Source organism: Phacochoerus africanus, chromosome 1 (genome assembly GCF_016906955.1).
Source record: "Phacochoerus africanus isolate WHEZ1 chromosome 1, ROS_Pafr_v1, whole genome shotgun sequence".
NCBI lineage: Eukaryota > Metazoa > Chordata > Mammalia > Artiodactyla > Suidae > Phacochoerus > Phacochoerus africanus.
The window spans coordinates 269709286-269736777 of NC_062544.1; the positions used below are offsets into that span (position 1 = coordinate 269709286).

The following is a 27492-nucleotide window of genomic DNA, read 5'->3' on the forward strand; positions in this document are numbered from 1 at the left end:
TTAACCTCTCACAAACACCTGACTGGTTTCCTAAATAAATGATTGCCTTGACTAAATTAATTATAATATCTTGAATTTGATCCAGTTTTTAGAGACAGAGCTAGCCTGTCTACTGACTCTATTAGAAAATACATAATATCTATAAATGTGACCAAGTCAATGAAGTTAATTCTCATTGAAGACACATATTATTTGAATAGTTATCTGTCCCTTAGACAAAAATACTCCAAGTAATAAAACAGAGTCAACTCTAATTTGTTAATACATAGCATACATTGTTTCACATTAAAACACAGCTTACCTGTCAACATGCCCTGCCACCCTCCCTCAAATCAGATTCATAATCTGATGGACTGGAAGTGTAGCAACCTGTCCAAATCCATTCGTAGCTGCTGCCATTAGAATCAGAACTCCACCTCCCATGTATATTTCATTTTTTTTTGTCAGAAATGAAAGCAATTTTTCCAACCTGGTTGGCGCCCTGCCCTAGCTAAACTTACGGAAAACCTGCTGAAGCCTTAGCACACACAGATGTCTCGCTTATTCATAGTTTTACTAACATGCCGGGGAGAGCGCCCTTCTTCTAAAAGACAAAATCCACACATAACCCAGAGCTTCCTACTAGGAATATTCAACAGATGGATCTTCATCAATTACTCAAAGACAGAGGCCCCCAGGTGATGTAAAAGGTTTTCCTTCTCTACCCATGGCACTCCTTGCTCTTCCCAATCAAGGTAAAGTGGTGATGGCAACACCGGAAGCTGCTGCCATCATGATGTGTCCACAGAGTAGGGAGGGAAGGTTGGCACTGAGCCCAGAAGGTGAGTTTCCAGCTCTCTGCAGGAGAAACGTCCTGGTGAACAGATACCTAAGATGATTCTCGCTCTCTTTGGTTGGGTTGCAGATGGAGACGTCTGCCTCCAGGAGGCTCCCTGCCACCCGTCATTCAGGTCATCACGTTCGGAACAGTTACTTTCCAAGTCCATGCTTGCCAAGCCATGATGAGTTAGTTAGCTTTTAGTTAGCTTTCTGCATGGCATTCTCCTGTATGAGAAACCTCTGGTAACTGTCCCATCCACTTGGCCATTTGATTTATTCCCCACACGAAAAGACCAGTATTCTAATTTACCAAGGGTGAGTTAGGTTCTGGGGTGGGGAGGGTCTGGCCACCTCTGAGTTACTGACAAAGCAACTTCTGAGGTACAGGAGCTAAAAGCCACACATGCCCCACATATGGGGTTCCCTGCAGACCACAGCCACTAGCCACCTCCACTTCTGGTTACTCTTTCCCTCTCTCTAAGAAACATGTACAGGTTGGCTGTACCTTCTCCATACATCCCTCACCAGCCTGTACATGTTCGTGTGATGTGCTTTCCTGTTTGTAACACATAATGATACTCATCATTAAGCTCTTCCTATTCCAAAGAGACTGCCAGGCAATGATGTCTTCTAAGCTTACACTGTGGTTAGAATTGGCACTGAAGTTGCAAGTGGGCTCTGTTCCCATGGGGGGCACAGAAGCCTCCTGCCACGGCAGGACCATAAGCAACAGGAGCCTGGGTAACAAAATCACTATGTCTCAACAATTCATGCTGCTCCTCACATTTTATACCTCTTGCAGCACCAAATACATGGCCAGTATCCATGGGCAGGGGCAGAAAATGCCTTTATGTCATCTCCAATGTACTAAATAAAAGTGGTAGAATTTGGGGTAGGTGCCAGTTAAGTAATGAGACCTCAAAGGAGTTAATCCATGATAGATACTTGCCCTTGTATGTGACCTAGTAATAATTTCTTACTCTCCACAAAAGCAAAACTTCCCAGTCTAGAATCCAAGTAACATTACAACATGTTGTCTTTTTCCTACACTATGAATGAAGCATTCATTTTCATTTTATTCATTTTTATTTTCTCCTGCCTCATTCTAAATGGCTATGAAATCCTTTGTTAGAGCTCACTGGTAGAGCCCTCATCAACAGGAAAAAGCATTCAGGACACAACATCCATTTATATGTCAATTTAGTAAACAGAATAAACTACAAAATGAGCCTACAATTCTTGTTGGAGTTTCCAGTTAGAAGACCCCGGACCCATCAATCCCCGAAGACAAAGGAAAGTGTGATGTTTGGAGCATTTTATTGGCTCTTTCTGACAGTTCCATGGCTGCTGGCACTCCTGACTTCAAATGGTCCCAAATAGTTTCATGACTTCGTTGTACGTGGACATTGTGGGGAGTAAGAATCAATGCCATGGTACTCACATATGAGAGGATGTTTGAGACAACGTGACCAGGAGTTGGTATAACAGTGTATGATCATCTAATGCCAAATACACAATGTATGAAAGAAGAGACACAGGTGAGCTGAAAGGAACAGCAGTGGGTCTGTCACTTGGAACCTCTGATCTGCTGACACGGAGCAATGTGTGCCAGATGCTCTGGACCAGAACAAGCATGGACTAATGAGAAAGGGTATCTCATTATAACCCCTCCAATTGTCAGCATTGCTGATTAGCCATCAACTTGGCATTGCCCATCACTCTCCTTCTGGCTTTGACCTCCTAGAGCAGTAAGCTGATTTCAGAAGGGACTCTGGAGTGGAATCATCACTTTCCATCTCTCACGCATAACTTGGTTCCTCGCCTACTGTAGGGCACACAAGTGTTTGACCTCCCTGACCGTTTCTCTAACCCTCATTATTACAAAACCACATGGTCCATGTAATTGAAAAGAGAAGCTTCACTTAGTCTGGGAGAGGTGGAGGAGGAGGTATGGGGTCAACACTGGGAAAGTATTACGCTAACACTTTTACTCGAGGTATGAAGACGTATAAAGGGGACGGTGAGTGACTCACACTGGGTCTGAAGAAGTGTTAAGTGGCTGATGGCCACTTTAGTTGTGATGTCTTACATAAATGGGGAAAAGTGGGTAAAGACTATTCAGGGTATCTTCTTATGAATTCTTTTACTACATGTGAACCTATAGTTATCTCCAAAAAATGTTAAAAAAAAAAAACCAAAAACAACCTCACATTAAGAAACATAAAAGAGGAATGCTGGTAGTTCAGCTTGCCTTCAAATTCTAATCTTGTCTCTTTTCTTAAATCATGTGTATGACTTCAGAGTAATTCCCTGGCGGGCCACAAATTTCAGTTTCAGAAACTGTCCTTTATTTATTTATTAAAAAAAAATTTGTTTTGTCTTTCGTCTTTTTGGGGCTGCACCGGTGGTAGGGGTTGAACCAGAGCTGTAGTTGCCGGCCTACACCACAGTCACAGCAACGCCAGATCCAAGCCACATCTGGAACCTATACCATAGCTCACAGCAATGCTGGATCCTTCACCCACTGAGCCAGGCCAGGGATCAAACTCGTGTCCTCATGGATACTAGTCGGGTTTGTTAACCACGGAGCCACGACAGGAACTCCAGAAACTGTCCTTTCAATTCTTTTCTAGCAATGAGAAATTACCAGGAAATCTATCTAATCAAGATTCTAACAAAGTAAAACAATTTTAAAGAATTAAGTCCTGAAATATATAATTTGAAAGCTGCATGACTAGATTCAGGGAAAAAGAAATCTCAAGGGACATTTTAAATGCTTATGTTTACATTATTATTTTTCTGAGTAGAAAAATGTCTTCCTTCCTAATCTATGGGAAACACTAAAAAAAAAAATTGTGTGAAAAACATGTTGCACATTAATTACTATAATCACTCAGTGGAAAATTATTTACAAAATCATCCACTACATGTAGAGCATGGACCAGAATTTATCTGAAAATGAAAACTGCATTTTCCATTTTCATCTTTTTTGTTTTTCTATGGCCACAGCCAACAGCATATGGAAGTTCCTGGGCCAGGGACGGAATCTGAGCCACAGCTGCGACCCATGCGGTAGGATCTTAACCCTCTATGCCACATCAGGAACACCTTCCTTTTCTCATCTTCATTCTCTTCTCAAAATCTAAAACAATAAATAAAAGATTCACATTTTAAAATCATTTCCTAGGAGTTCCCTGGGGGATTAGCAGTTAAGGATTCAGCATTGTCACTGCTGTGGCCTTGGTTCCATCCCTGGCCCAGGAACTTCTGCATGCTGCAGGTATGGCCCCCGCAAAATTCATTTGTTAAATTTATTTTTTTAATTCCAATCCACCTTCATTTCTATTCAAAGTAAATGTTACATAGAATAATAAAGGGGAAAACTTTGCCCAGAACCGGAGCAGGGATAATTCTCAAAGAGAATGTTTCAAGTTAGAAACACAGACATAAGACTTCAGCAATCTAAGGAACTATATTCTCTGTTTATTCATATTTAATTCTTAAACTTTTAAGATCACAAATAGGTTTCCTAAGATTCATCTAGCTGAATTCTGCCAGCAGGGAAAGCTTATCTCTTCTTTTACAACAGCTCTGTTCCCCCTTCAAGGCAAAAGACCATTTATGAAACTGAAATGCTTGGGCACACACAACAGTATGAAAGAGTTGATAGGCTCAAAAAACAAGTGCTATGTATTTTATATCTTTGTAAGATAGGTCCTTGCTGAGATGTGTGCCAGTTTCAACACTAAATTCCATCATCTAAAAATCAGCACTATGCAAATGCAATACAGAAGCAAAGCTATGGCTTCTTACATTATATAAAATGATTATGCTACTCATTGTTAAAAATATTATCCTTAACCACAAAAAAAATAACTGCATAGATGTCAAATTGGGGCAAATTAGCAAGCTAATTTTACACTTAAAAAAATTCGACATGAAGACAGCTGAGAAAAAGGTAATTAGGATGGGAAAGGAATCTTACTTTCAAGAGTACGATTATTATAATGCCTTCTGAAAAAGCAGGGTTAATAGATTAGCGAATAATTAAAATAATTAGTTTTAAATAAAGCACTAACCAAAGAATAACTTTATAATGTAAAGCTTTTTATTTTTTCATTTTAATAACTGACTTTCAATTATTCTCAGACTATAGGGATTTATGTAAATTTGTGCATTACATGGAATGTATAGTTTAAATTTACAAGTTTTGAGGAAGTAACTCTTGGCTAATCAAACTAGAGAGTTACTTACAGAAATCTAGGAATTGTATCAATTCATTAGTAATGAAAATGGCTCACTTATCTCAATGGCATTTTATACCTTTACTTTTCAGCCTAAGTTATTTCTATAATTCCAAATATTATGATAGAGTGATATTTCATGAGCCTATTATTAGAAACTATCTTACAGTCTATTGAAGAAAAAGTAGGCAAATTTGTGTTTGATTCTTAAAGATGAAAATTTTAACAAGTCAACATCCTACAAAAAGCAATTTTTTAAGAACGTATTTTTTTGCAACAATAGATAGATACATGTACATTTAATGGAAAAAGGAATTTATAATGTACTTACAAATAGTAGCAAGTAGTAATCAAAAAACATGTCCAATAGAAAACCACCCTGATCAGGGCAATAGTGATCAGATATTTATTACCTACTAATCATATTTTACTTAAGCATGTAAAATTGGGCAAGCAAGATTGTGCTAAAGTCTTATGACAAATCTCACTTAAGACCCACATATGGGCTTAAATGTATAGACAAATGATGGGAACAGCTGTGCATGGTAATGAAATCACTGACTCAGACGAAATGACGGGTGCTAATTTGTCATGGAAATCTCTAGAAGACAGCTGCGGTTGGCTTGCTTTTTACTGAACTGTGTTGATTCTTTAATGCTATTCAGCCTATGTGTCTTTCCAGTTGTACCTGACCTGATTCTCACAACTCTCTATGATGAAAGATTATTTATAAAAACACCTGAAAAAGATCTACTTGTAAAGTGTTTAGATTAACAGTACTCCTGGGGTGGCGGTAAGGGTGAGCACTCCCAAAAGGGCACCACTATTTTCCCTAATACCTTTGTTTTCTGTTTGTTACTGGAGTAAACTTGTTTGTCATCAAGCTGTGTGGTTAGTCTGAAGCATGATACAATATGACAAGATGCTCTAAACTCTGACAAGACAAGATGTCATGGCCTTTGCTGGAAATAAGAGGAAGGGATTTTTCTTCTTCACTGAAAGGTAGGGTGTGCTGGGAAATCTATATAGGATTCAATTACTTTCCCAAAAAAATTAGGGAAAGGATTAGTAAAAGGTTGATTAGGTTTTAGCTTATTTAAAGAAGTGTGCATATATTTGGGAAATGAAGGCTATAACATAGTCTAGTAGAGGTGAAAGATTCAAATGTATAGATATTCCAGAAACTTAATTTTAAGGGATCATATGTATTTCTTTTACTCTGAAGTTCTGTCTTATGCAAAATTAAAGCAGCTTCAATATTTCTGCTTTAAATCTAACACCAATACAATATTTTTCTTACTCCTATTTAAGTCTATGAAAACTCAGACTTCTCAGAAACCAAAATTTAAGTGATACCAAAATTTAAGTTCTTGTAACTTGTCGGAACATGAGAAATAGCAAAGCTTTTATTTTTTTTGGGAGGGGGAATAATGAATAAAGCTGACCTAAGAGCAAGGAAAGGAGTTCCCGCAGAGGCACAGTTGGTTAAGAATCTAACTGCAGTGGCTCAGGTTGCTGCAGAGGTTCAGGTTTAATCCTGGCCCAGTGCAGTGGGTTAAAAGATCCAGCACTGCTGCAGCTGCAGCGTAGGTCGAAGCTATGGCTCGATTCCATCCCTGACCTGGGAACTTCCATATGCTGAGGGTGCAGCCACAAAAAAAAAAATATTGAGGAAATATCATTGGGCTTGGAATTCGCATCCGCTGTACCACTTCTCTGTAAGAAAGAATTACATGGCATTTCTATTAATGCAAGAAAAGGATGCTTCTAGATATGAGAGCCAGGGGTAGGAAGAATGGTCCTGTTATTTCATGTCCTTTCCTGGGGGCAAGTCAAGTGTGTCCACCTCGTTAACTCACTCCTGTCTCGATACCAGCAGGAAAAAATGGGCCGCATCCAGCTGAGAGCAGCAGTACACCTGGTTGGACTACAGATGCTAACCACGATTTGCTATTATAAAACAGGATACCAGGGGAGAGTAAATTTCTTTTCCCCCCAATGTCTCTCTGCCTACATGGCAAATATGCATATGTAATATATTAAAAATTATATAACAATTATATTTGATTTGTCTCTAAATATAAGCTATGAAACTGTACATTACAGATCTTATCAAATATATTTTTATGTTACTGAGTATTTATCAACTTTATTTTAGCATATTTTTAAAACATTTTTTCTTCTCAAATAAAAAAAATGTTTACTGCTACCTACAGTGTGCAAGGCATGGAATCTTACATTAATTACCACAAGATGTGACATTGCAGGGGTATTTCTCTGCTCATATAGTTAAGGCCAGACATCACTGTAGGTCAAAACATCACAGGCCAGCAGTTTGCAAGCAAAGAGACTCTGAACCCAAGAGACATCTCTCAAGGATCTATCTGGATGCTTACCTAGACATATTTTTGGTCATCACACCTGGCAGCGCTACAGGCATCTAGTGGGGAGAGGCCAGGGATCCTGCTAAACATCCTAAAATGAACAAGACAAGTCCCCACAACGAAGAACTGTCTGGCCTAAAACACTAATAACACTGAGTTTGAGAAACCCTGCCATAGCCCAAATAAACACCAGGATTCATTCTATATTTTAGAAATTTTGGTGTGACCAAGGCTACTGTGCCATAGTCACCAACACCTCAGATATCCTGCATAACAAGTGCTATTAAATTCCAGAACAGAGATAATTATAAGACTAAGCCAACAAGGTCTTTCTTTGCTTCTACATGAAACATCAGGAACTTAAAGTCCCATGCAAGCACCCTGAAATTCCTGCCCATATTCTGTTCTCAGAAATTATATCCAACAAGTGCATAAATACATTTAAGGAAGACAAAACCCTACCCTTGTAATTAAACACCTGACCTGTCATAGCAATATGAACTCAATACAGTGCACTTTTTAAAAAAAACAAAGTGCATTTTTCTAAACTGCTTTTGTTGTTTCAAGAGCGTCCCAAGTTTTAAAATTCAAACTGCTGTCTTGAAGACCGAGGAATTTTCCTGAACATCATTTTTATATGAGATTCGTTCAATCTTGCCTTCTCTTGATTTCTTACTCTTCCACAAAGAGAATAAAAAAATGTCAGACGGTGGAAAAGGTGATGAATTTTTACGTGGGCAAAATGGGTCAAGACTGAGAGAAAATCCACCCTGTTCAAAAACTCCAGAAAGCATTTTTCTACAAGAGACCTAAAGATTTCCACTAAAACACACAACTGCTACCTGCCCAAGAAATCAGAGTGTCATTCAGTTAGACTTATGGATGAGCTACAAAAGTGTGCCTATGAAAATGCGTGTTTAAATGGACTGTTTAAATGTTCTCTCATTTGCTGGATCTCTTTTACTAAGTGAATTTTTTTTCTTAGCTGCAAACTCTGTGTTGTGGAAATACATACAATCACAGACATTTGTGTATTTTTTTTAACAGTGACTGGGGGAAAACATGGTATTTTTTTAAAAATGTGGTTTCTGGCTTTTAATTGCTTTGGGCTGGAAATTTTTTATTTACTTATTTTTCATTTTATTTTTTTTTAATGAAGAACTTCTTTCTTTCTTTCTTTATTTTGGTATTTTCTACGGCCACACCCGTGGCATATGGAAGTTCCCAGGCTAGGGGTCTAATTGGAGCTGTAGCTGCCAGCCTACACCACGGCCACAGCAAATCAGGATCTGAGCCGTGTCTGTGACCTACACCACAGCTCACGGCAATGCCGGAGCCTTAACCCACTGAGCGAGGCCAGGGATCAAACCCGCTACCTCATGGTTCCTAGTCGGATTCATTAACCACTGCACCATAATGGGAACTCCAAAATTTTTTATTTGTAATAAATTTAAACATAATTGTATTAAAATCCCTTTAGCTGTTTCCTTTTCTAACACTGAATTAAAGAACCTCACAGAGGAAACAAATCCAACTAATATCCATGAGGATGCGGGTTCAATCCCTGGCCTCACTCAGTGGGTCGGGGATCCAGTGTTGGCATGAGCTGTGGTGCAGGTTTGCAGGTCGCAACATGGCTTGAATCCAGTGCTGCTGTGACCGTGACTGTGGTGTAGGCCAGTGGCTACAGTTCTGATCCAACACCTAGCCTGGGAACTTCCATATGCCAAGGGTGTGGCCCTAAAAAGCAAAAAAAAAACCCAAAAAGAACCAAAGGAACAAATAAAAATAAAATGTAGAAGGTAAAACTAAACACTACGAGCCATGTGAAATTTCAAGCACAATCAAAAGTGGAATTTTCTATATGGTAAGGCAGATCTTTGCAAATATACTAAACCACTGACATCTATACTCCATGATATGCAACCTATCTTTCAATGCCTTTGTTAATAAAAATAGAAAATTATATATGTGTAGACCTCACATGCAATTTTTAGATGGCTCTATTTCTCACTCATATTTTAAGCAAACTAACTGAGTGAGCTTTCTAAATTGGGGCCATGAAACTACATGGAACAAAACTTGTCAATGCCAAGTTTCACTCTGTCTCTACCAAAGCATATATCAAACACCTCGAAATCAACAGCTGTGGTACCAGGGGGCACAAAATAATAGGCTACTATCTGTCACATCTATGCCCAATTCTGATACTAGTTCCCTCAACATCATTAGAAAGGATGCTACCTTTTGGTCCAGGAACAGGAGCAGATCTTACTTGCCTGTGGTCACAACACTGGGGACAAAGGCTTCCTTGAAAGGAAGCAGCAAGTATCTCTTTGTCCTGTTCCCGAATCCAGCACGGAGCTTTATTTTCCTTTGGGGCTTGTGCCTTGTTATGAGGCCCCCAACAAAAGTATGTGAGTCCATTTTTATGTTTGAAGCAAGTCAAGCTCACAGTTTTCTCTGAACTTTGTGGAAAGTTAAATATGAATGACAAGTGAGAATCCTATTACTGAACTATGGGATGCCTTGCAAGTGGCACATCCATTACAGACAGCTAACACCAGAGAGGTGAAAATTAGGCTAAGCTCTGACTGCTCCACCGTTGCTATCAAGGCCAGTCATTCTGATTTATTCATGATACTTCTTGGATTTGTTCTATTTGGTGCTCTATTAATTGGCAAATCCCTGTTTTCCCTTAAAAAAAAAAAATCACTCAAATGCCATCTTCTTGGCAATGCTTTAGTTGAAACTTCTGTCTTTGAGCCAAGCATTTTTCTTCCTCTGTGCTGCCCAAACTCCTCCTAGCCAGGTTGGAGAGACTGGTTTCTCCCCAAGAGTCAAAGTGCAGCTATGATTAGAAGCAATCCAAGTGAGCCACCTTCATATCCCAGCGCCCCAGGAACTGGTGCAATGCATAGCAGTAAATCGTATGGTGGTTCTCACAGATTAATGGTTACCAGAGGAAGGAGAACATAATTTAATTCTGGGGAAGTCAGCCACCTAGCCCAAAGCAAGCAATATTTAGATCAAACTATTTTAAACTTCATCATTATATGGTATGCTTAAAGAGCCACCTCTAGGAGTTCCCTTGTGGCTCAGTGGGTTAAGGATCTGGCATTGTCACTGCTACGGCTCTGGTTACTGCTATGGCACAGGTTTGATCCCTGGTCAGGGAACTTCTGCATGCCTCAAGCATGGGCTAAAAATAAAAAAATAAAAAAATAAAAATAAAAAAGCCACCTCTATCAGTGTCTCTGTTTATTTAATAGATGAATTTCCAGAAGGTTTAAAATACCCTCAAGAGATGAAACTCTATCTTGAAATACAGTGGCATTTAATACTATCTTGGTTGAAGTTTCAACCAGACATAAAATTTAACTGCAGCTACTTAAATAGTCAATATATCCACAGAAGATATTTTAATCAAGAAACCAAGTTTAAGCTGCCCTTTTCTTCATTTATGTCCATAAATATCAGCTCTATGATACCAATAGAAATGGATGTGTCACATTTATGCTTTTTAATATTAAAAAAGGCAATCTGTTGTCTTATCTTTGGCATTCCTAATTAGTAGTGAACTCTAATTCTTTGGAGGATCAAAAAGATGCATATAAGCACAGTAATTATAGTAGCTTAGATTAATTGAGCACTTACTGTCTACCAGGAACAGTGCTAAGTGTTTCCTATGGATTACTTAATTTAATCCTCACAAAATGGTTAAAATTAGGTAGGTATTATTAAATCCCATTTTCAAGAGGGAAACAATGAGGCATAAAGATTACTTCACTGATACAAATTTAGACACTTAACGGGTTGTAAAGCCAGGATTTGTCTCTGAGCAGCCTGTCCTTGCAAAACAAAGTGAACACTTTGAATGTTATAGGCATTCTATGATAAATGCCTCAAATGGATCATCTAAAGTAATTCATATAGAAAACAGGCAGCATCAGCACGCAATATCAGCATCTATAAAACACACATGAAAAAACAGACTTACCAAAGTTATGTAATTGGCCTAAGGCCACAAAATTATTAAGCATTCTCTGTTTAAACACTTTGCTAGTCTGTCTCTAACAAAACAATCTTAATGAAATTAACTTGGTGTGGTAACATCTGAAATATAAAAACTTCCTAGTATTTTTTTAATGATCAATATCAGAGGTTTCTTATAAAGGCCTGCATGGTAAATATTTCCAGCTTTGCAGGCTACAATGGCGTCTTTTGTAACTGCTCAATTTTGCCTCTGCAGCATGAAAGTAGTTGTAGATGGTAAGTAAACAAATGGGATTGGCTGTGTCCTAATAAAGCCTTTTGATTAGGAAAGAGGTGACAGGTCATATTGGCTTGTGGCCATAGTTTGCCAATCCATGGACCATGGCCATTGTTTGATATAATAATAATAGTAATAATAATAACAGGATTATTGTTTAAATAAGAATTCTGAAATTTAGGAAATGCTCTGAGTGAAATAATAGTGAGACATATATACATGCCTATAGTAAAGGAATACACATTTATAAGAGAAAACAGGTTAAACTGAATTAGTGTGTATTTAAAAATCAAAGGAAAAGGAGAAATTTGACATTAGCATGATAGAAATATTCTGGTCCATCTGGGTCCAAATTGTGGTTTCACCACTTACCAAATGTGTGACCATGGACCACTTTGAAAACTTTCTCTCAGCTTTAGTTGCCTTAGCGTTCAATGAGGAAATAAAATTTCTACCCTCAGCACATTACAGGGATTAAAAGACAGAATCACTGCCCTGAAGAGCAAGGGGAGTGGAGATCCTGGAAACACAAGAAATTCCAGCCCAATTAAGCACAACACAGTAATAGACAACTCACCACTACGCCTTTCATAGCAGCCAAGTGCCTAGCCCCTTGCATACTGAACATGTATTTGCTGAATCAATGAACATACAGAAAAAAAAGAAAAACAGTCACTCTGGATAGATAAAACTGGTTGGATTAAATCAAAGACTATTTATTTATTACCCATATAAGATGTTACGTGTTATTTAATACTCATGTTTAATCAGAGTTGAGAATTCATGGTTGAGTCACAGATGACCTTGCTCACTTTGGTTTAGGAGGTGCAACCCCCTTTCAAAAGACAGAAAATGAGGAGCAAGGGCGTAGATATACTGCTGCTATACTCAAACTGGTACTGGCTTATTCCGCTAGATCAAAACAATAGATCTAAAGCCAGAGAGATGTTGTGCTCACTTCTCAACAATCCCTTTCTCCCCTGGAATCAGGAACCGAGTCAGAACTGACATCCTCTACTTGGGTATCAATGATCTTTACACAACACGGCTGAAGATTTTATGACCATATTGAAATGTCCTCTATTTTATTTCCTCTTATTTTTCTCAAATTTTAACAGGTTATGAAACTACTGAGTTTTTTTTTTTTTTAAATGAAGCACATTAAAGACTCATATCAGTAGCAATATGTTGGTAATGAAGAAACAATTTTCTTATTAAGTATGGTTGTAAATCACATTTTCTCTCGGGCACCGAAACATTAACGTTGCAAACTAGATAGTAAGCCTCTTTTCAATTTCTCTTCTTTGCATGTCATTTCCAATTTTCATTTTCCGCACTGGAGCAGACCACTTGTAATTAGCGTTTTACAAAGTTAGCAATCGCCTACGGCATTGCCATTGTTCTCTATCAGGGAAGAGCTGTAACTCACCTTCCACACCAGTGGTGCGGAGGGTAACAGGCCGCTTTAATGTTACCGTGGACGGCTCTGACATCTTCATCAGAATTAGCTAGGGAACACGAAAAACTCTCTGACATGGATGCAATTAGTTTTTCCACTTAGGCCTCCTTTCCCTGAAAGAACGCCTCAATCACTGCTTTGTCCATTTCAAGTCTTAGATGGATATTAAATGCTCTTCTACTTGCATTAATAGTTGGTACCTCTAAATGATCAGGTATTTGGCTTTAAGAAGGTCACTTTTAAACTTTTAATGCCTTTTTTTTTTTTTTTTTTAATGTCAGCACCCAAGGCAAACAGAAATTCCTGGACCAGGGACTGAATCCTAGCCACAGCAGTGATGGATCCTTTAACCCACTGCACTGGGCCAGGATTGAACCCTCACCTCCACAGTGACCCAAGCCACTACAGTCAGATTCTTAACCCACTTACCCAAGGAGGGAACTCCTAATGTTCTTCTTAACATCAGTATTATTAACTTATCTTTTAAGGCTAATTTCTTTGTTTTAAAAAAAAAAATCTTTAGACTGGAGTTTTTTTCTAAATTCTCTTTTAATTGTCTTTCTATACAAAATATTACAACATATGTGCCCTTCTATGTTCTGTCTTAATATGTGATAATGCTACACTAGAGAGAAGCTGAAGCAAAATGCATTGGACTTACTCAGAATGTAATAAATCCATATTATCACAAGGGAATACTGTCTTGTTCTGGAATATAGGCATATGTTTATGTGGCATTCTCTCATATACTGCACAAATTATGTATATAATTATGTACTTCTTGTTCACCCAACCCCTCAATACCAGTAACATAAAGGCAAAATCTTTTCATTGTTTCTACTAGAAAAATTCTCACCACATAGTAAGGTACTGAATTGATCCCCTCAGGTAATACCCATACTTGCCAGCCTGGCACTGAAGGTCTCCACGTTTTAGTCCCAACCTAATTTCCTATAACCTTCTTATGGAAGATTTATCTGCTCTAGTTTAAATTGGACGGACCCTGTTTCCCAACCATGCCATGTACCTTCCCATGGCACCATATTGGTTTTATTATTTCTAATGACTCTAAAGTAGGCTATAAGAAAATCCATCTCCAGCTCCACCACTAGCTCTTTCGGTTCTAACTCAAATGAAATCTCTTTCACAGACCCTTCCTTGATCAATCTCCTATTCTTTGAAGTAGAATCTGGGCTCATACTTTTTACAACCCAGACTTTGGATTTCTTAGGACTTACATGTGTCCTACTAGATTTGAATATCCATGAGGGTCAGCTAGCCTGCACAGTCTTGTGGTATGATCAACCTACTCAGACCAGTGAAATGGCTTGTTCCAAAGAGAATACTCCAAAAACGCATGATGGTGAGTGGACAATAATTATGACGTAAATAACGATCTTGGTGAAGATTGCGAGAACGTGAGCCCCACAGCAAAATACCAGCTGTTGTCATCTGCAGTCACACATATTTTAGGTTTGCCGAGGAAGCCCTGGGGGAAAAAAAAAATCTATCCTCCTCTGCTAGGAAAAGAGAAGATAACAAATTCATGGAGTCAAATTTGCCACAAATGGTCCTAAGAGGTGCATGAAAAAAAAAAAAAAAACAGTGGCTCAAACAATATGTGTATACCTAAATGTGTATCTACTAACATGCTAAACTGAATAAGAAGCTGTCAGTAAGTAGGAAATGATAATCTATCTTGTACTATAGGCATATTTTAAAAGAGTATGTAATCCTTTCAATAGATTTTAAGCTAACTATGAGTGTTCAACTCAGAATAATCTCAGTTTTAAAAGCTTAAAAAAAGACATGCAGAACTTCAAAACGACTAGTTAAGTGAAAGAAACTAGATGTAAGACCACCTATGACCCCAGTTATATTAAATGTCTAGAAAAGGCAAATCTGTAGAGACATAAAGTAAATTAATAGCTGCTGGGAGCTGGTGGTGAGAACAAGGATTAACTGTGAATTGGTGTGAACAGCTCTTACTGGGATGATGAAAATGTTCTAAGATTAGATTTTGGTGATGGTTTCATAATCCAGTTAATTCATTAATGCCATTGAATTACACACCTATACACTTAAAATGAGTGAATTTTATATGTAAAGAATACCTCAATAAAATAAAAAATGTAGTGAAGGGAAGAAGATACTACAGTGATCATTAGGAATCTGTTGAGGGAAAAAAAAAAGAGCCCATTTTAAGCTCTAATTTAACAATGGAGACAAAATCATTCTACCTTAATAAAAGTGAGAGAAGAACTTTTAATATTGTAACATTTGTGGATATATCTATATCTAATCTATATCTACATATATAAAACTAAGTCACTATGCTGTACAGAAGAAATTAACACAACACTGTAAATCAACTACAGTCTAATAAGAAAAAAGAAGAAAAGTACTTGGCAACAGGTTAAAACAGTAATTCTGTCATATTCATTTACTCAAATTCTAGGACCATCTTTTCCTATTTGCAAAACAAATGCATACCTTTTCAGAAAGGCAACCCAACATTGCACTAGTTTTGGTTGTTGATTGAAAGGCGAATTTTTGCTTTTATGTCATGGAGACATGAAGGAAGTCTTCTAAATTCATCCAGTTTACAACATTTCCAATAGAAGCATCATTAAACAGAAAGAGAAACCCTACAATAGTAACACTATGTCTATCTCTCCAGGAAGGCACTGTTGCTTCCCCCAATAAAATATGTAAAGGTAACACAAGTCATCCACATTAAATTTCACAGCCAAAAATAATGATACTCTTGACCTTCTGTTTTAATGAAACCTAATGGCAACTACTCACTCAACTAAGATTTATTGAAAGCTTTCTATAAAGCAGGTAATTTCCATACTAGTGAAATCCAGGTTTGACATGAAGGAACTCAGAGTCTAGGTGGTGAAAGAGGCCCCACACAATGGAATGTAATAAACACCCGTGGCCAGGAGAATACCAAGGAGGTCACCTAACTCGGCCTTTGTCAAGTGACATGACACCCAGTGAGGTGGAGTTTTGCAGAACATTATGCCAAGTAGCATACACAAGGCACAGAGTAGTCTTCGAACACAGCATTTCACATTATTGAAAATGAATTGTGAAGGACTGCTTGTTAAACCAAAAAGAGCTCGAAAAGCCTAAGACAACTTGTAATTTTGAATTTTCACTTTTGGTTGGGAAGTCAGTGGTGGAAGGCTGGGTAGAAATTTTGAGCGCTGGTGTGATGCTTTCCTTTTTCCTGAGAAAGAAAATCCAAGTAAACAGCGGATTACCTCGGACCACCTCTTCCACAGACTCCGTGGTGGTGGTGGTGGTTGTGGCGATGCTGGTGGTTCTCTCCGTGGCCTCTTCATAGGGTTCCTCAGCCTCTTCTTCTACCTCATCACCATCCTCATCATCCTCATCATCCTCAGCTTCTTCTTCCTCGACCTCAGCCACTTCCTCCTCCTCTGCGACCTCCACGACTTTGTCTTCACTGGAGCAGGAAAGAAAAACAACAGTGATGGTCATTTAAACAGATTTCAGGAGAGGGGGAAAAAAAAAAATCAATGACAAGGAATTTTGGAAATTTGAGAGGAAGCATGGCATTGAATGAAAAACACACACAAGGCTTCAAGCCAGCAGGTGCAGGTCAGAGGATGAATTTCAGGTCAGTAGGTCCATGACTTTTTACCCTTGTGCACAGCTTAGTTTACAAAGTTGCAAAAAGCGAATACCATGATTTTAACTATATGACATTTTGGAAAAGGCAAAATTATGAAGACCATAAAAAGCTCAGTGGTCACTAGGAGTTTGGGGTGGGGAAAGGAAGAAATTAACATGTAGAACACACTTTTTAGGGCAGTGAAATTGATCTGTAAGATACTTTCTCAGTTGACAGGAAACATTGTGCATTTGACAAAACCCACAGACCTAACACAGAAAGTGAACTCTAATGTAAGGTATGGACTTTAATAATAATAATGTATTGATATTGGTTCACGTATACAATTACTAAAACTAAAACAAAAGGTAAGTAATGGAAGGAGGAGGGAGAGGGGAGCTCTCTGTATTTCCTGCTCAAAATTTTTTCTAAACTTAAGACCGAAGGTAGGGTTGGGGAGACCAAAACAAAGCTTTCCGTGTTATTGGGATTACTTCTTGAAATGAAGACGAAATACCGCAGAGAACCTGCTTAGTAGATATTCAATATGGGGAGGAGGAAACTGGTTCAAAATTGCTGTTGAAAGTTTAAACTGGCAATGGAGGGGGGAGAAGAAATGGGCTTAAATAAATTTGTAACACTCAATGGTCAAGGATGCCTACTGAAACTACAACTGTGCTCCCTTTTGGTAGCTGTGTAAACGTTCTAGAGTATCAGATATTTCAGTGGTTCTCAAATTGCAGTGAGTATCAGAAGAATGTACCTGGAAGGCTTATTAAAACACAGATCACCAGGCACCACCCTCAGATTTCTGAATTGGTGGTCTGAGAATGTGCATTTCTAACACGTTCCCAGGTGATGCTGATGCTGATGGCTGGGACAATCTTTTGAGAACCACAGAAATCTGCAATACTGAGAATAAGGGTAACAGATAGGCAACACATCACGGTATAATTGGGAAGGGAATTAGAAATAATATTTATGGCTTAGAGAGGTGAGTGATAAATCAGCAAATTTGGATGGCCACAGAAGAGTGTGTTTGAAACAAAATTAGGAAGTCCTAGTAAGATATTCTTGTGGTGGTCGTGTACCTTCCAGTGCAGACATAGTGGAGAGCATTCGAAGGATGATAAAGCTAAGAATTTAAGTGTTAAACACATCACAGGAATAGATAGGATTGAGAACTGCCATGATGATATTTCAGTTTTGTCCCAGACCTGATTTTTGCCCACAAGAGCTCCTTGTTGGGAGAAGTGACAGAAACCTGGAGGGCTTGTATCAGCCACAACATGAAGCCTTGGAACGCTAGTGTGAGCTCGGCGTGGTACAGAAAATCAATTTCAAACATGTTAGGAAAGAGAACAGTAGGATTCGGTCATGTAGAGAGACAAAGGAAGATGGCAAAAAGCTTTCAAATACTGAAAGTCTGACAGGACAGTCACAATACTGAGGGTGAAAAAGAGAAAGCTATGTGTAAAGATGAATATCGCACTAGAAGGAATTCTCTGATCAACTCAGAATTTAAAGGACTTTTACAAATTCTATAAAAATGTGTACAACCCCCTGCAAATAGAATATCTTTCTAATTCTGAGTAAATATGATATATGGATAATAAATGAACACATCCAAAGAAGCTGAAGCATGTGGCTAAAGCATAAGGAGAAACTTATTAGGCAGAATAACAACAACTTAGTTATCAATAAATTAGTATTAATTGAATAAATGAAGTGTTAATACAGAGAAGACCCTAACCAGGTATCTTAACATTTCCACAGTACCATGAAGAAATAGGTGAAGAAGAGGAAGAGACACACTAGCATTGATAATCAGATGGTATAAGCCTCTGCTTAGAGATAAATGGGGTTCAATCATTGATTTTTTTTTCTTTTATTTTTTTAGGGCCAGGCCCAAGACACATGGAAGTTCCCAGGACAGGGATTGAATCCAAGCCACAGCTGTGACCTATGCCCCAGCTGCAGCAACACAAGATCCTTTAGCCCACTTCACCAGGCTGGGGATTGAAGTTGTGCCTCTGCAGTGACCAGAGCTACTGAAGTCGGATTTTTAACCCACTGCACCACAGTAGGCATCTCTGCAATCACTGATTTCTTGATTGCCCGAATTCTGGCACAAATATCTACCACCTAGGGCAACATCTCATAAGATTTCTAAACGTAACAGTTGCTTAGATGCCCCAAATTTTACCTAGTATACCACCAGTGAATAAAATACAGATGGCCTAAGGCATGCCATCAGCCAGTTTATTGTGTTTGAGCTCTCTTCTGTATTCAGTCAAATCACAGGTAGCAATACTATTTTTAAAATGTTATTCAATTTATTCATTTATTGTTTGGCCTCGGTGTGCAGAGGGTTGATGTGGGAATCTCAGTTCCCAGACCAGGGACTGAACCTAAGCCAAGCCTTGAAAGCACTGAATCCTAACCACTAGACCACCAGGGAACTCCCACCAATACTATTTTGTTCTGCAAAGGAAGTGGAAAATTCAGGCAAAAGTGGGGAGAAAAATCAAATCAAATGAGTCTTCTCCTTAAACCATGAAGTGTGCATGCTCTTTGAAGCATGGATGGACTGACAGGGCCCAGGTATGTGATCCAGGATTAAGACAGCACTATGCTTCTGGGTGGGATGGTGAAAACACGACCCTGGGCATCCCCAGAAACCTCCCCCAACAGTCTGTGTTATGACTTGAATGTTGCCTTTAAAATTCCAAATAGAAAACATGCATATAAAAACAGCTGTGTTTAAAGTGATCTATCTGCAGTCTGGTATGTGTCTAGCCACAAAAAGGAGTGAAAGAGATGCCCACCATCCATCCCTGCATCTGCCTGAGCAATTTACTGGAACATAAGAGTTCAGCTGGTTGAGGAATTAAATTACTTGGCCGAAGAGAACTTGGACCCTGTACTTATTACCATAGCTTTGATTTTTGGAATTAAATTTAGATGTCCATGAATTCAATTATCTATTTGGACACTATTAGAACAGTAGCACACAGCTATGTTTTAATGATGTGGCATCTTCCCAAAGAATGCCCAACATGCCACTATTACTACTTCTAATTGCAGTTTTCATAAATAGCTGGAAACACAAAGGGGAAAAAAGAAAAAAAAAAACTTTTCTACCTTCTTTTCATCTGCCAGACAGCTTTGTTCTATGATGCAACTAAAGTGAGCTGGTTTTAGAAAGCCGATCACCATGCAAGAAGATGCAAGGAAGGGTGAGTTTATGGAAATGTGAGGCTGACTGTTTATAAGGCATTTTCTTTATAAACAAACAACTGACAATAGAAAAGTCCCTTGATAACACAATGGGGATGTTTATATCACATTCACACATTTTAGCATCTGGTCAATTTGTAGTAGACAGCTCTTATGGCTTTTAAATTCCAATAATGAAAAACACTTCTAAAGAATGAGGGAATTATCTGAAAATGCTCATCATCTGAGAACCACCTGAATTTATATATATATACACACATATATGCGCATTTTTGGCCATGCCTGCAGCATCTAGAAGTTCCCAGGCCAGGGATCAAACCCATGCCACAGCAGTGACCTGAGTCAGAGCAGTGACAAAGCCCCAGATCCTTAATTTGCTGAGCCACTAGGGAACTCCAGAAGTATCTGAATTTAATAAGAAGGTTAAAGGATCAAAGGGACATTCCCATGAGGCAATAAATCACTGATGATAAAATTCTATGCATCAGCACACAAGACTTTAGTTTGGTGAAGGACATACTGCATGACCATGGTGCCTCTCCTTGTAGTTCTAAGTAAAGGCTGACCTTGGCAGATTTCACTTGCTGTTGCCTCCCTGAGATTCCCTTTAGATAGTGCAAGATTTTGATTTACGTACCGGTTTTAATTCCGTTTTCTTTTAAGACATGCAAAACAATTTACCATTTGCATTTTCAAAAAAGGCTATATTTATTCTTTCACCATTTCTTTCCATTAAGACTAATTTTTTTTTCCCTCTCCTTAAAGGAGAGGAAATGGCAGAAAGTTGATTCCCATGGTTGATATGAATTGGACAATCACGAGACCTGAACTACGGCAGTGATGAGGGGACAGTGAAAAGGGAACAGCTGTCTGTTCCCAAAATGTTAGGATCAACAGGGGCGAGGGGGGTGGCGGGGGCAGAGGGCAAGTCTCAACAGGAAGATACTCAGACACTTCCGTGTGGATCTAGAAAGGGGAAGAAAGAGTCTCCAAGGGTTGGGAATAGAGAAAGAAAATAAAGCAAAATTCTAAAAAGTGTAAACAGATGGTTCTTTCCCATCCCAGGTCTTACCGCTACCAGTTCAACCTGGAAGGTACAATGGCTGGAGAAGTTAGCTTGTCCCAGAGGAAAGCAGTCCCTGAAATTATTGCTGCTAAATTGGGAAAATTAGAAGGTGCCAGAAAATGTGAGAAAACATAAAGGAAAGGAAGCTTATTCTTCAGGGTTCTGAGTAGACGTTTTAAGAGAGGGACAGCTAATTAAGATAAAGCCAGAATCTCCCACCGAAAGGCACCATGAGAAGTCAAATAAACAAGAAGACACGACATCCAGTTCCATTTACATGAATTATAGAATAGTCACGCCTCGCTGCTGACAGAACTCAGAAGGGCTGTTACACTCTGGGGAGGGGAAGGTTAGTCAGAGAATAGGAGAGAGGTGTCTGGGGTGTGGCCAGGCTGTGTTTGGATCTGGGTGTTGCCTCTCTGGTTGCGTTTGCTTTTGAAAATTTATTGAGCTGTGTACCTGTGTTACATGCACTTGTCTTTACATACGCTACATTTCAGCAAAAAGGATTTAAAGGATTACTGCTACTGTCATACCTCATTCTTCTTAAATACTCTCAGATCTCGTCTAGAATAAGAGCTTGCTAATTAACATAACTGCTATTGTTAGAGCCTCCAAATCTAAAGAAAAAAATATACCTCCACTCCAAATCCCCAACTCCAAAAAATGGTACACATTATTAGGAGCTAAAGGCAAAAAACCCCACACATGATTATGATATATATATAAATCTGTGGCTTCTTCAGTTATGGCCTCATTGAATTAGTTAAGTGACTAATTCTCTACATTAATTCCTTCATGAGTTTAGATATTTTGTAAGTGTATATGATGGCTCATAGAATTCAATCCATCACATGATGATTACTGAAAAAAAGTTACACCTTTAATGTTGTGCTGTTGGAATCTCTGTTACTTAAAGCTTATATCATCTTACACTGATTCCTATAGATGTCTCTTTAGGAATCTACTGAGTTTCAGTATTTTTGTTTGGGTGACATCCCTTAGGTAGTGGGTATTATTCATTTTTCCATGAAAGGATCTCTGAGAATTTGATCAACTTCTCTCCTGAAAAATACCCTGCAGCAGAAACTGTAAGCCACCTCAAAGCCTTCCTAACTCTTTTCCCCATCCCTTCTCTGACCAGAGAAAGTAAGAAACTGGACAGTCCACACCCTGACAGATAGGGAAGGCCATGTGACCAACATATCTTGGATAATTAGATGCCAAAGGACACTTGCTTGGACTTTGTAAGTAGGGCTTTGAGGAGGATTTTTACTTTCCAGATGAGAAGGTTCCTACTGATGGTCAGAGAGCTTTTGTCCCTCTATCCACCGCTCTTCCACTTTGTCTCCACCCAGAGGGGCGACAGCCATCTCTCAATGACTAAGTGATCAACATTAGGATGCAGAAGCTGATGAGGATGGTGGGGCGGGGGGAAGCTACACAAAGGTGGCATCTCTGTATCACTGCACCAGTCCAGGGCTCCCACCACCAAGGACTGGGATTCTGTAATTTGCAGCTAAAGGCAGTGCCTGGGGCCCAGGTCGCAGACTCCCGATTTGGGAAGATAAAGACTAAATCGACACACCAAGAGTTTATGATTCCGGCCCTAGAGGTGAGCCAGAAAGGTCACGACCTTCATCTAAATGAGGATGTATCATTCTTACACATTGAATGGATGCCTATTCTGGGCAAAAGAATCTAAACTAGTTACTGTGTCACGGACATACTAAATGCTTTACAAATTCAAAGGGGAAAGTCATTCTTGTGAAGAAGAGGTGTCTGAGCTGGTAGGACATGAAAAGTGGGTGTGAAGGTGAGGCAGGGATACTCAGATTGCGCATAACCAGGAATAACAAGTACACAAGCCTGACTACCATGGAATTTCACATGCCTGAGGTTTTTTTTTTTTTTTTTTAGGGGGTGGCAAGCCCATGGCATGTGGAAGTTCCCGGGTCAGGCATGGAACTCACACAACAGCTGTAACCAGAGCCACACCAGTGACAATGTGGATCCTTAACTTGTTGAGCCACGAGGGAGCTCTGGTTCTCAACAAGGGATGCTCAACGGTGGAGACCACGTATTCAGATTTTTTTTTCAGTTAGCGAATAGTTAAGTATTTGTGCTGAGAGGGATGTGCACTGATTAATAATGAGCAAAAAAGCAGTAACATATTAATTCGCTCATCCATGGAACCATTCCATGAAGGGCTTCCCAAGGCTACACACCAGTGATTCAATCAACAACGCTGCTTGTGCTATTACAGAGTGCCAGGTGCTATTCACGGCACTGGGGCTAGATGAGTAAACATGAAAAGCTTCTGTTTCCTTGGAACGTATTTTAGTGGGGGAGGCACAATTTGAGCACATAAATAAGGGGGTGAAAACTATGCAAAAGTACGACAAAGAAAAGAAAGACTAATGGGTTAAACCAGTGGCTACAAGCAATTATGCTGGGTGACGAAAGGGAGGCATTTCAAATAAGATGGTCAAGGGATGACCACTAAGAGATGGTTGCAGGCACAAGACTTGGAATGCTAAAAGAGTCCTGGTGGGCAGATGGTCACCACAGGAGTCAGAGCATGTGCAAAGGCCCTGGTGCAGGGGTGAGCTTAGCATGATCAAGCAAGAAACACAATAAAGAGTAAATGAGCTCAGGGGGGAGCGAGTCAAGGGGAGAAGTGTAAGCTGAGGGGTGGAGACAGACCCGTGGGATGGGGTGTGACCCAACAGGGCTGTGCTGGTTGTAGTAAAAAAGTAACACATTTATTTATATGCAAGGGGAATGACTAAATGAGATCTGTTTTAAAGATGATTCTGGTTGCTGGGTGGAGAGTGGGTTCTAGGGAGACAGTAGTCTGGTTAGGGACACTGTGCCAGGAGCTAGAGATGCAATGGGGCACAAGGGTATCTCATGCCTGGGGGCTCACAGCCAAAAGGACAGTCAATGATTATCATTACCCATATAAACTTAAAATTACTACCGTGATAACAATTACGCAGGGCTAGGAGACCCAAACAAGTGAGATCTGAGCAGATCTGGGGTGTATAGCAAGACATCCAGGAGAAAGGTCCCTGAAATGTGGCCTAAATGAAGCCCACGGTTAATGAAGTTTTGGGGCTAAAGACAGCTCTCCAAAGGCAGAGTGGGTAGAGCTTGTGCAAAGGCCCTGTGGTGGGGAGTGAAGAAAACCCGAATGCCTGAAACAGAACCAGCTGACAAGGACACAAAGAACCAGCTGACAAGAGCACAAAGAGAGCTCAAAGGACGGGTGAGCAATGGTGTGGAGCCAGGGGTGGCAAAGTACAGCCCATGACTGTTCCTGTACATCTCGTGAGCTAAGGATGATTTTTACATTTTTAAAGTGTTGCAAGAAGAAAAGGGGGAAAAACTATACAGAAAGAAAAGTATGTGACAGAGACCACATGTGGCTCCAGAGCCTCAAATACTTATTATCTGGCTTTTTACAGAAAAAAAGGCATAGAGGATGGGCTCGGGGGTGGGATGGGCAGGGGAAGAGTGCGAAGCTGTGCTGTGTCCTCATTTAAGGACAAAAGAGATAGAAGGAAACAGAATGAACGGTCCCACGGGCTTCAAGATTGCCAAGTTCAAAAATTCTACCTCAGAGGTGAAAGGTTTATACAATGTGAAGATAAACATGAGTAAGAAAATTGAATCTACATGAAAAGAGAAAAAAAAGAAAACTGACAGAACACTGTAAACCAACTATAATAGAAAAAATAAAGATCATTATAAAAAATAAAAATCCTATACAAAATAAAATAAATAAAATAAAATAAAATAAAATTCTACAGCAGAAATGACAGTGATCCCCGCCTCTGGTCTCTTTCAGATAGAATAGATCGAAGGCACAAAGAAGGCAGGGCTCTTCAGCAGGGCAGTGGGGCAGTGGTTAAAAGTATAAACTCTGGGGTCAGACTGCCTGCATTTGAACTTCAGCTCTGTGACGGTCAGCAAATTACTTAACCTCTCTGTGCCTCCTTACCTTCATCTGTAAGTGGCACACGTACAATAGGTAGCTTCATAGGGATGTGATGAGGAACTAATGGCTTAATACCTGCAATGCACTCAGAACAGCACCCGACCCATAGTAAGTATCGCATGAGATAAATAAAACCAAGACCATGTGCACAGTGCCTGGCACAGCACCTGATGTGGGTGTTTAAATGAATGAAAAGTTGTCAGGACTAAATCCAAGGAGATGTTCTGCCAGAACACTCAGAATTGATGTGATCTGTGACAATTACATGCACGATTTGATTTTTTTTTTTTAATTAGAAAACAAAAGGGTCAAATATTGGGCATTCCTAGGAAAGAGCTTAAGAGAGGGAATACAAAAATACTTAATCTTGGAGTGTCCGTCGTGGCACAGTGGTTAACGAATCCGACTAGGAGGTTGCGGGTTCGATCCCTGGCCGAGCTGTGGTGTAGGTTGCAGACACGGCTCGGATCCTACGTTGCTGTGGCTCTGGTGTAGGCCGGTGGCTACAGTTCCGATTCGACCCCTAGCCTGGGAACCTCCATATGCCGTGGGAGCAGCCCAAGAAATGGCAAAAAAAGACAAAAAAAAAACCAAAAACACTTAATCTTTAAAATGAAAAATAAACTCCTGTCTTACAGGTTATATTTTCAGAATTCTATTATCACGCGGCACACTAATATGACTAGAAGGCTACAGGATCCTGTACTGAATTCACAGGTGTATTGGCTATGGAGATTCTTGCTAATTCTAAGGATAAAAGTAGTGGTATTCACAAGAAGATGCTAGGTGTGAAGGAAAATTTAAGGAAGATTATAAAAATGATAGTTTAACATAAAATCAACTTTCCTTCCTATCAACTTTTAAATGCTACCCTGTTTAATGTCTAAAAAACAAGAAAAGCAAAGAGATAAGAGAAATTAAAGCAAGGTTTGGCGTAAGTAGTGGCACCTGTTTAGAACATTTGAAAAAGAATTTCTCTTTTCTTCATTTTCCTTCAGTACAGACTCATAGGAAGAAGAATATTCCAGAAATAGAGAAACAATCTAAATAATACCTCTAGGATATATGACAAATCAAAGGACGGGCAGTTTTCAGGAAAACTGGTACAGCTTTTTTAGTACATCAAGGTGATGATATAAAAAGGGCTGTTCTGGAGTTCCACTGTGCCTCAGGGGTAATAAACCTGACTAGTATCCATGAGGACACAGGTTTGATCCCTAGCCTCGCTCAGTGGGTTAAGGATCTGGTGTTACCGAGAGCTGTGGTATAGGTCACAGACTCATCCGGGACCTGACTTTGCTGTGGTTGTGGTGTAGGCCGTCAGCTGCAGCTCTGATTCGACCCCTAGCCTGGGAACTTCCATATGCCTCCCTAAAAAAGGAAAAAAAAGGGGAGGGGGCTGTTCTGAATCCTAAGATAGAAGATGTGAGGCCTGATTATGCATAAGATCTGATTTGGGAAAACAAGCAGGCAAGGCCATTTCTCAGGCTGAGGAAAATCTGACTCTCCGATGATAATTTTGTGGGTGTGATGGTGTCATTTGGGCTCTGTAGAAAAATGAGCTTAGATTTTTAAGACAGAGACTAAAGTATTTAATAGATTTACTGTCTTAACTCTCAATTATAAAATATGTTGAAAGGGGGAAAATGATATGCTAGGAAGACCTACGAAATATTAACTTTGGGATATAATTATAGTAAGAGGCTAAATTGCTTTTTAAAAGACGATCTTGGAGGCAAAAAAAGCCGTATATAATCAAAAGCAGGTTCTTTTCCTGACAGCTTCATGAACCAACTAGGATTAAAGAGAAGCACCTAAGGTGATAAAAAACGTTTTTTTTTAAATGGCTGCGCAAGTGGAGATCCTGAGCCAGGGACTGAATCTGAGCTGCAGCTGTGACCTCTGCTGCAGCTGCAACAATGCCGGATCCTTAAACCAACTGCACCAAGCCGGGATCGATCCTGCACCTCCGCTGCAGTTGTATTCTTAACCCACTGTACCACAGTGGGAAGTCCCAGAGTTCTTTTCTTTTCTTTTCATTTTTTAAAGTTTTATTGAGTTATAGTTGATTTATAATGTTATGATTTCTGCTGTACAGCAAAGTGATTCAGTTATACATGGACACACATCCATTCTTTTTCAGATTCTTTTCCCAGATAGACCATCACAGAATATTGGGTAGAGTTCCCTGTACTATATACAGCAGATGCCCATGGGCCAATCATTCTATATACTTGTGCATTTTAAAATCTTTTTTTTTTTTTTTTTTTTTTAGGACTGGACCTGCAGCATATGGAGATTCCCAACTTAGGGGTCGAACTGGAGCTACAGCTGCTGGCCTGCGCCACAGCCACAGCAACA

General features: G+C 39.4%; 1 protein-coding gene across 7 annotated transcripts in view; it reads right to left on the minus strand.

Annotated features, from left to right (window-relative positions):
* The window catches only part of APP (amyloid beta precursor protein), a 281953-nt gene that overhangs the window by 110444 nt on the left and 144017 nt on the right, over positions 1–27492 (minus strand). For all 7 annotated transcript variants that reach the window (XM_047795032.1, XM_047795061.1, XM_047795050.1 and 4 more), the window contains exon 6: positions 16452–16654. In XM_047795032.1, the coding sequence (XP_047650988.1) occupies positions 16452–16654 (203 nt within the window). The remainder of the gene's footprint in view (positions 1–16451; positions 16655–27492) is intronic.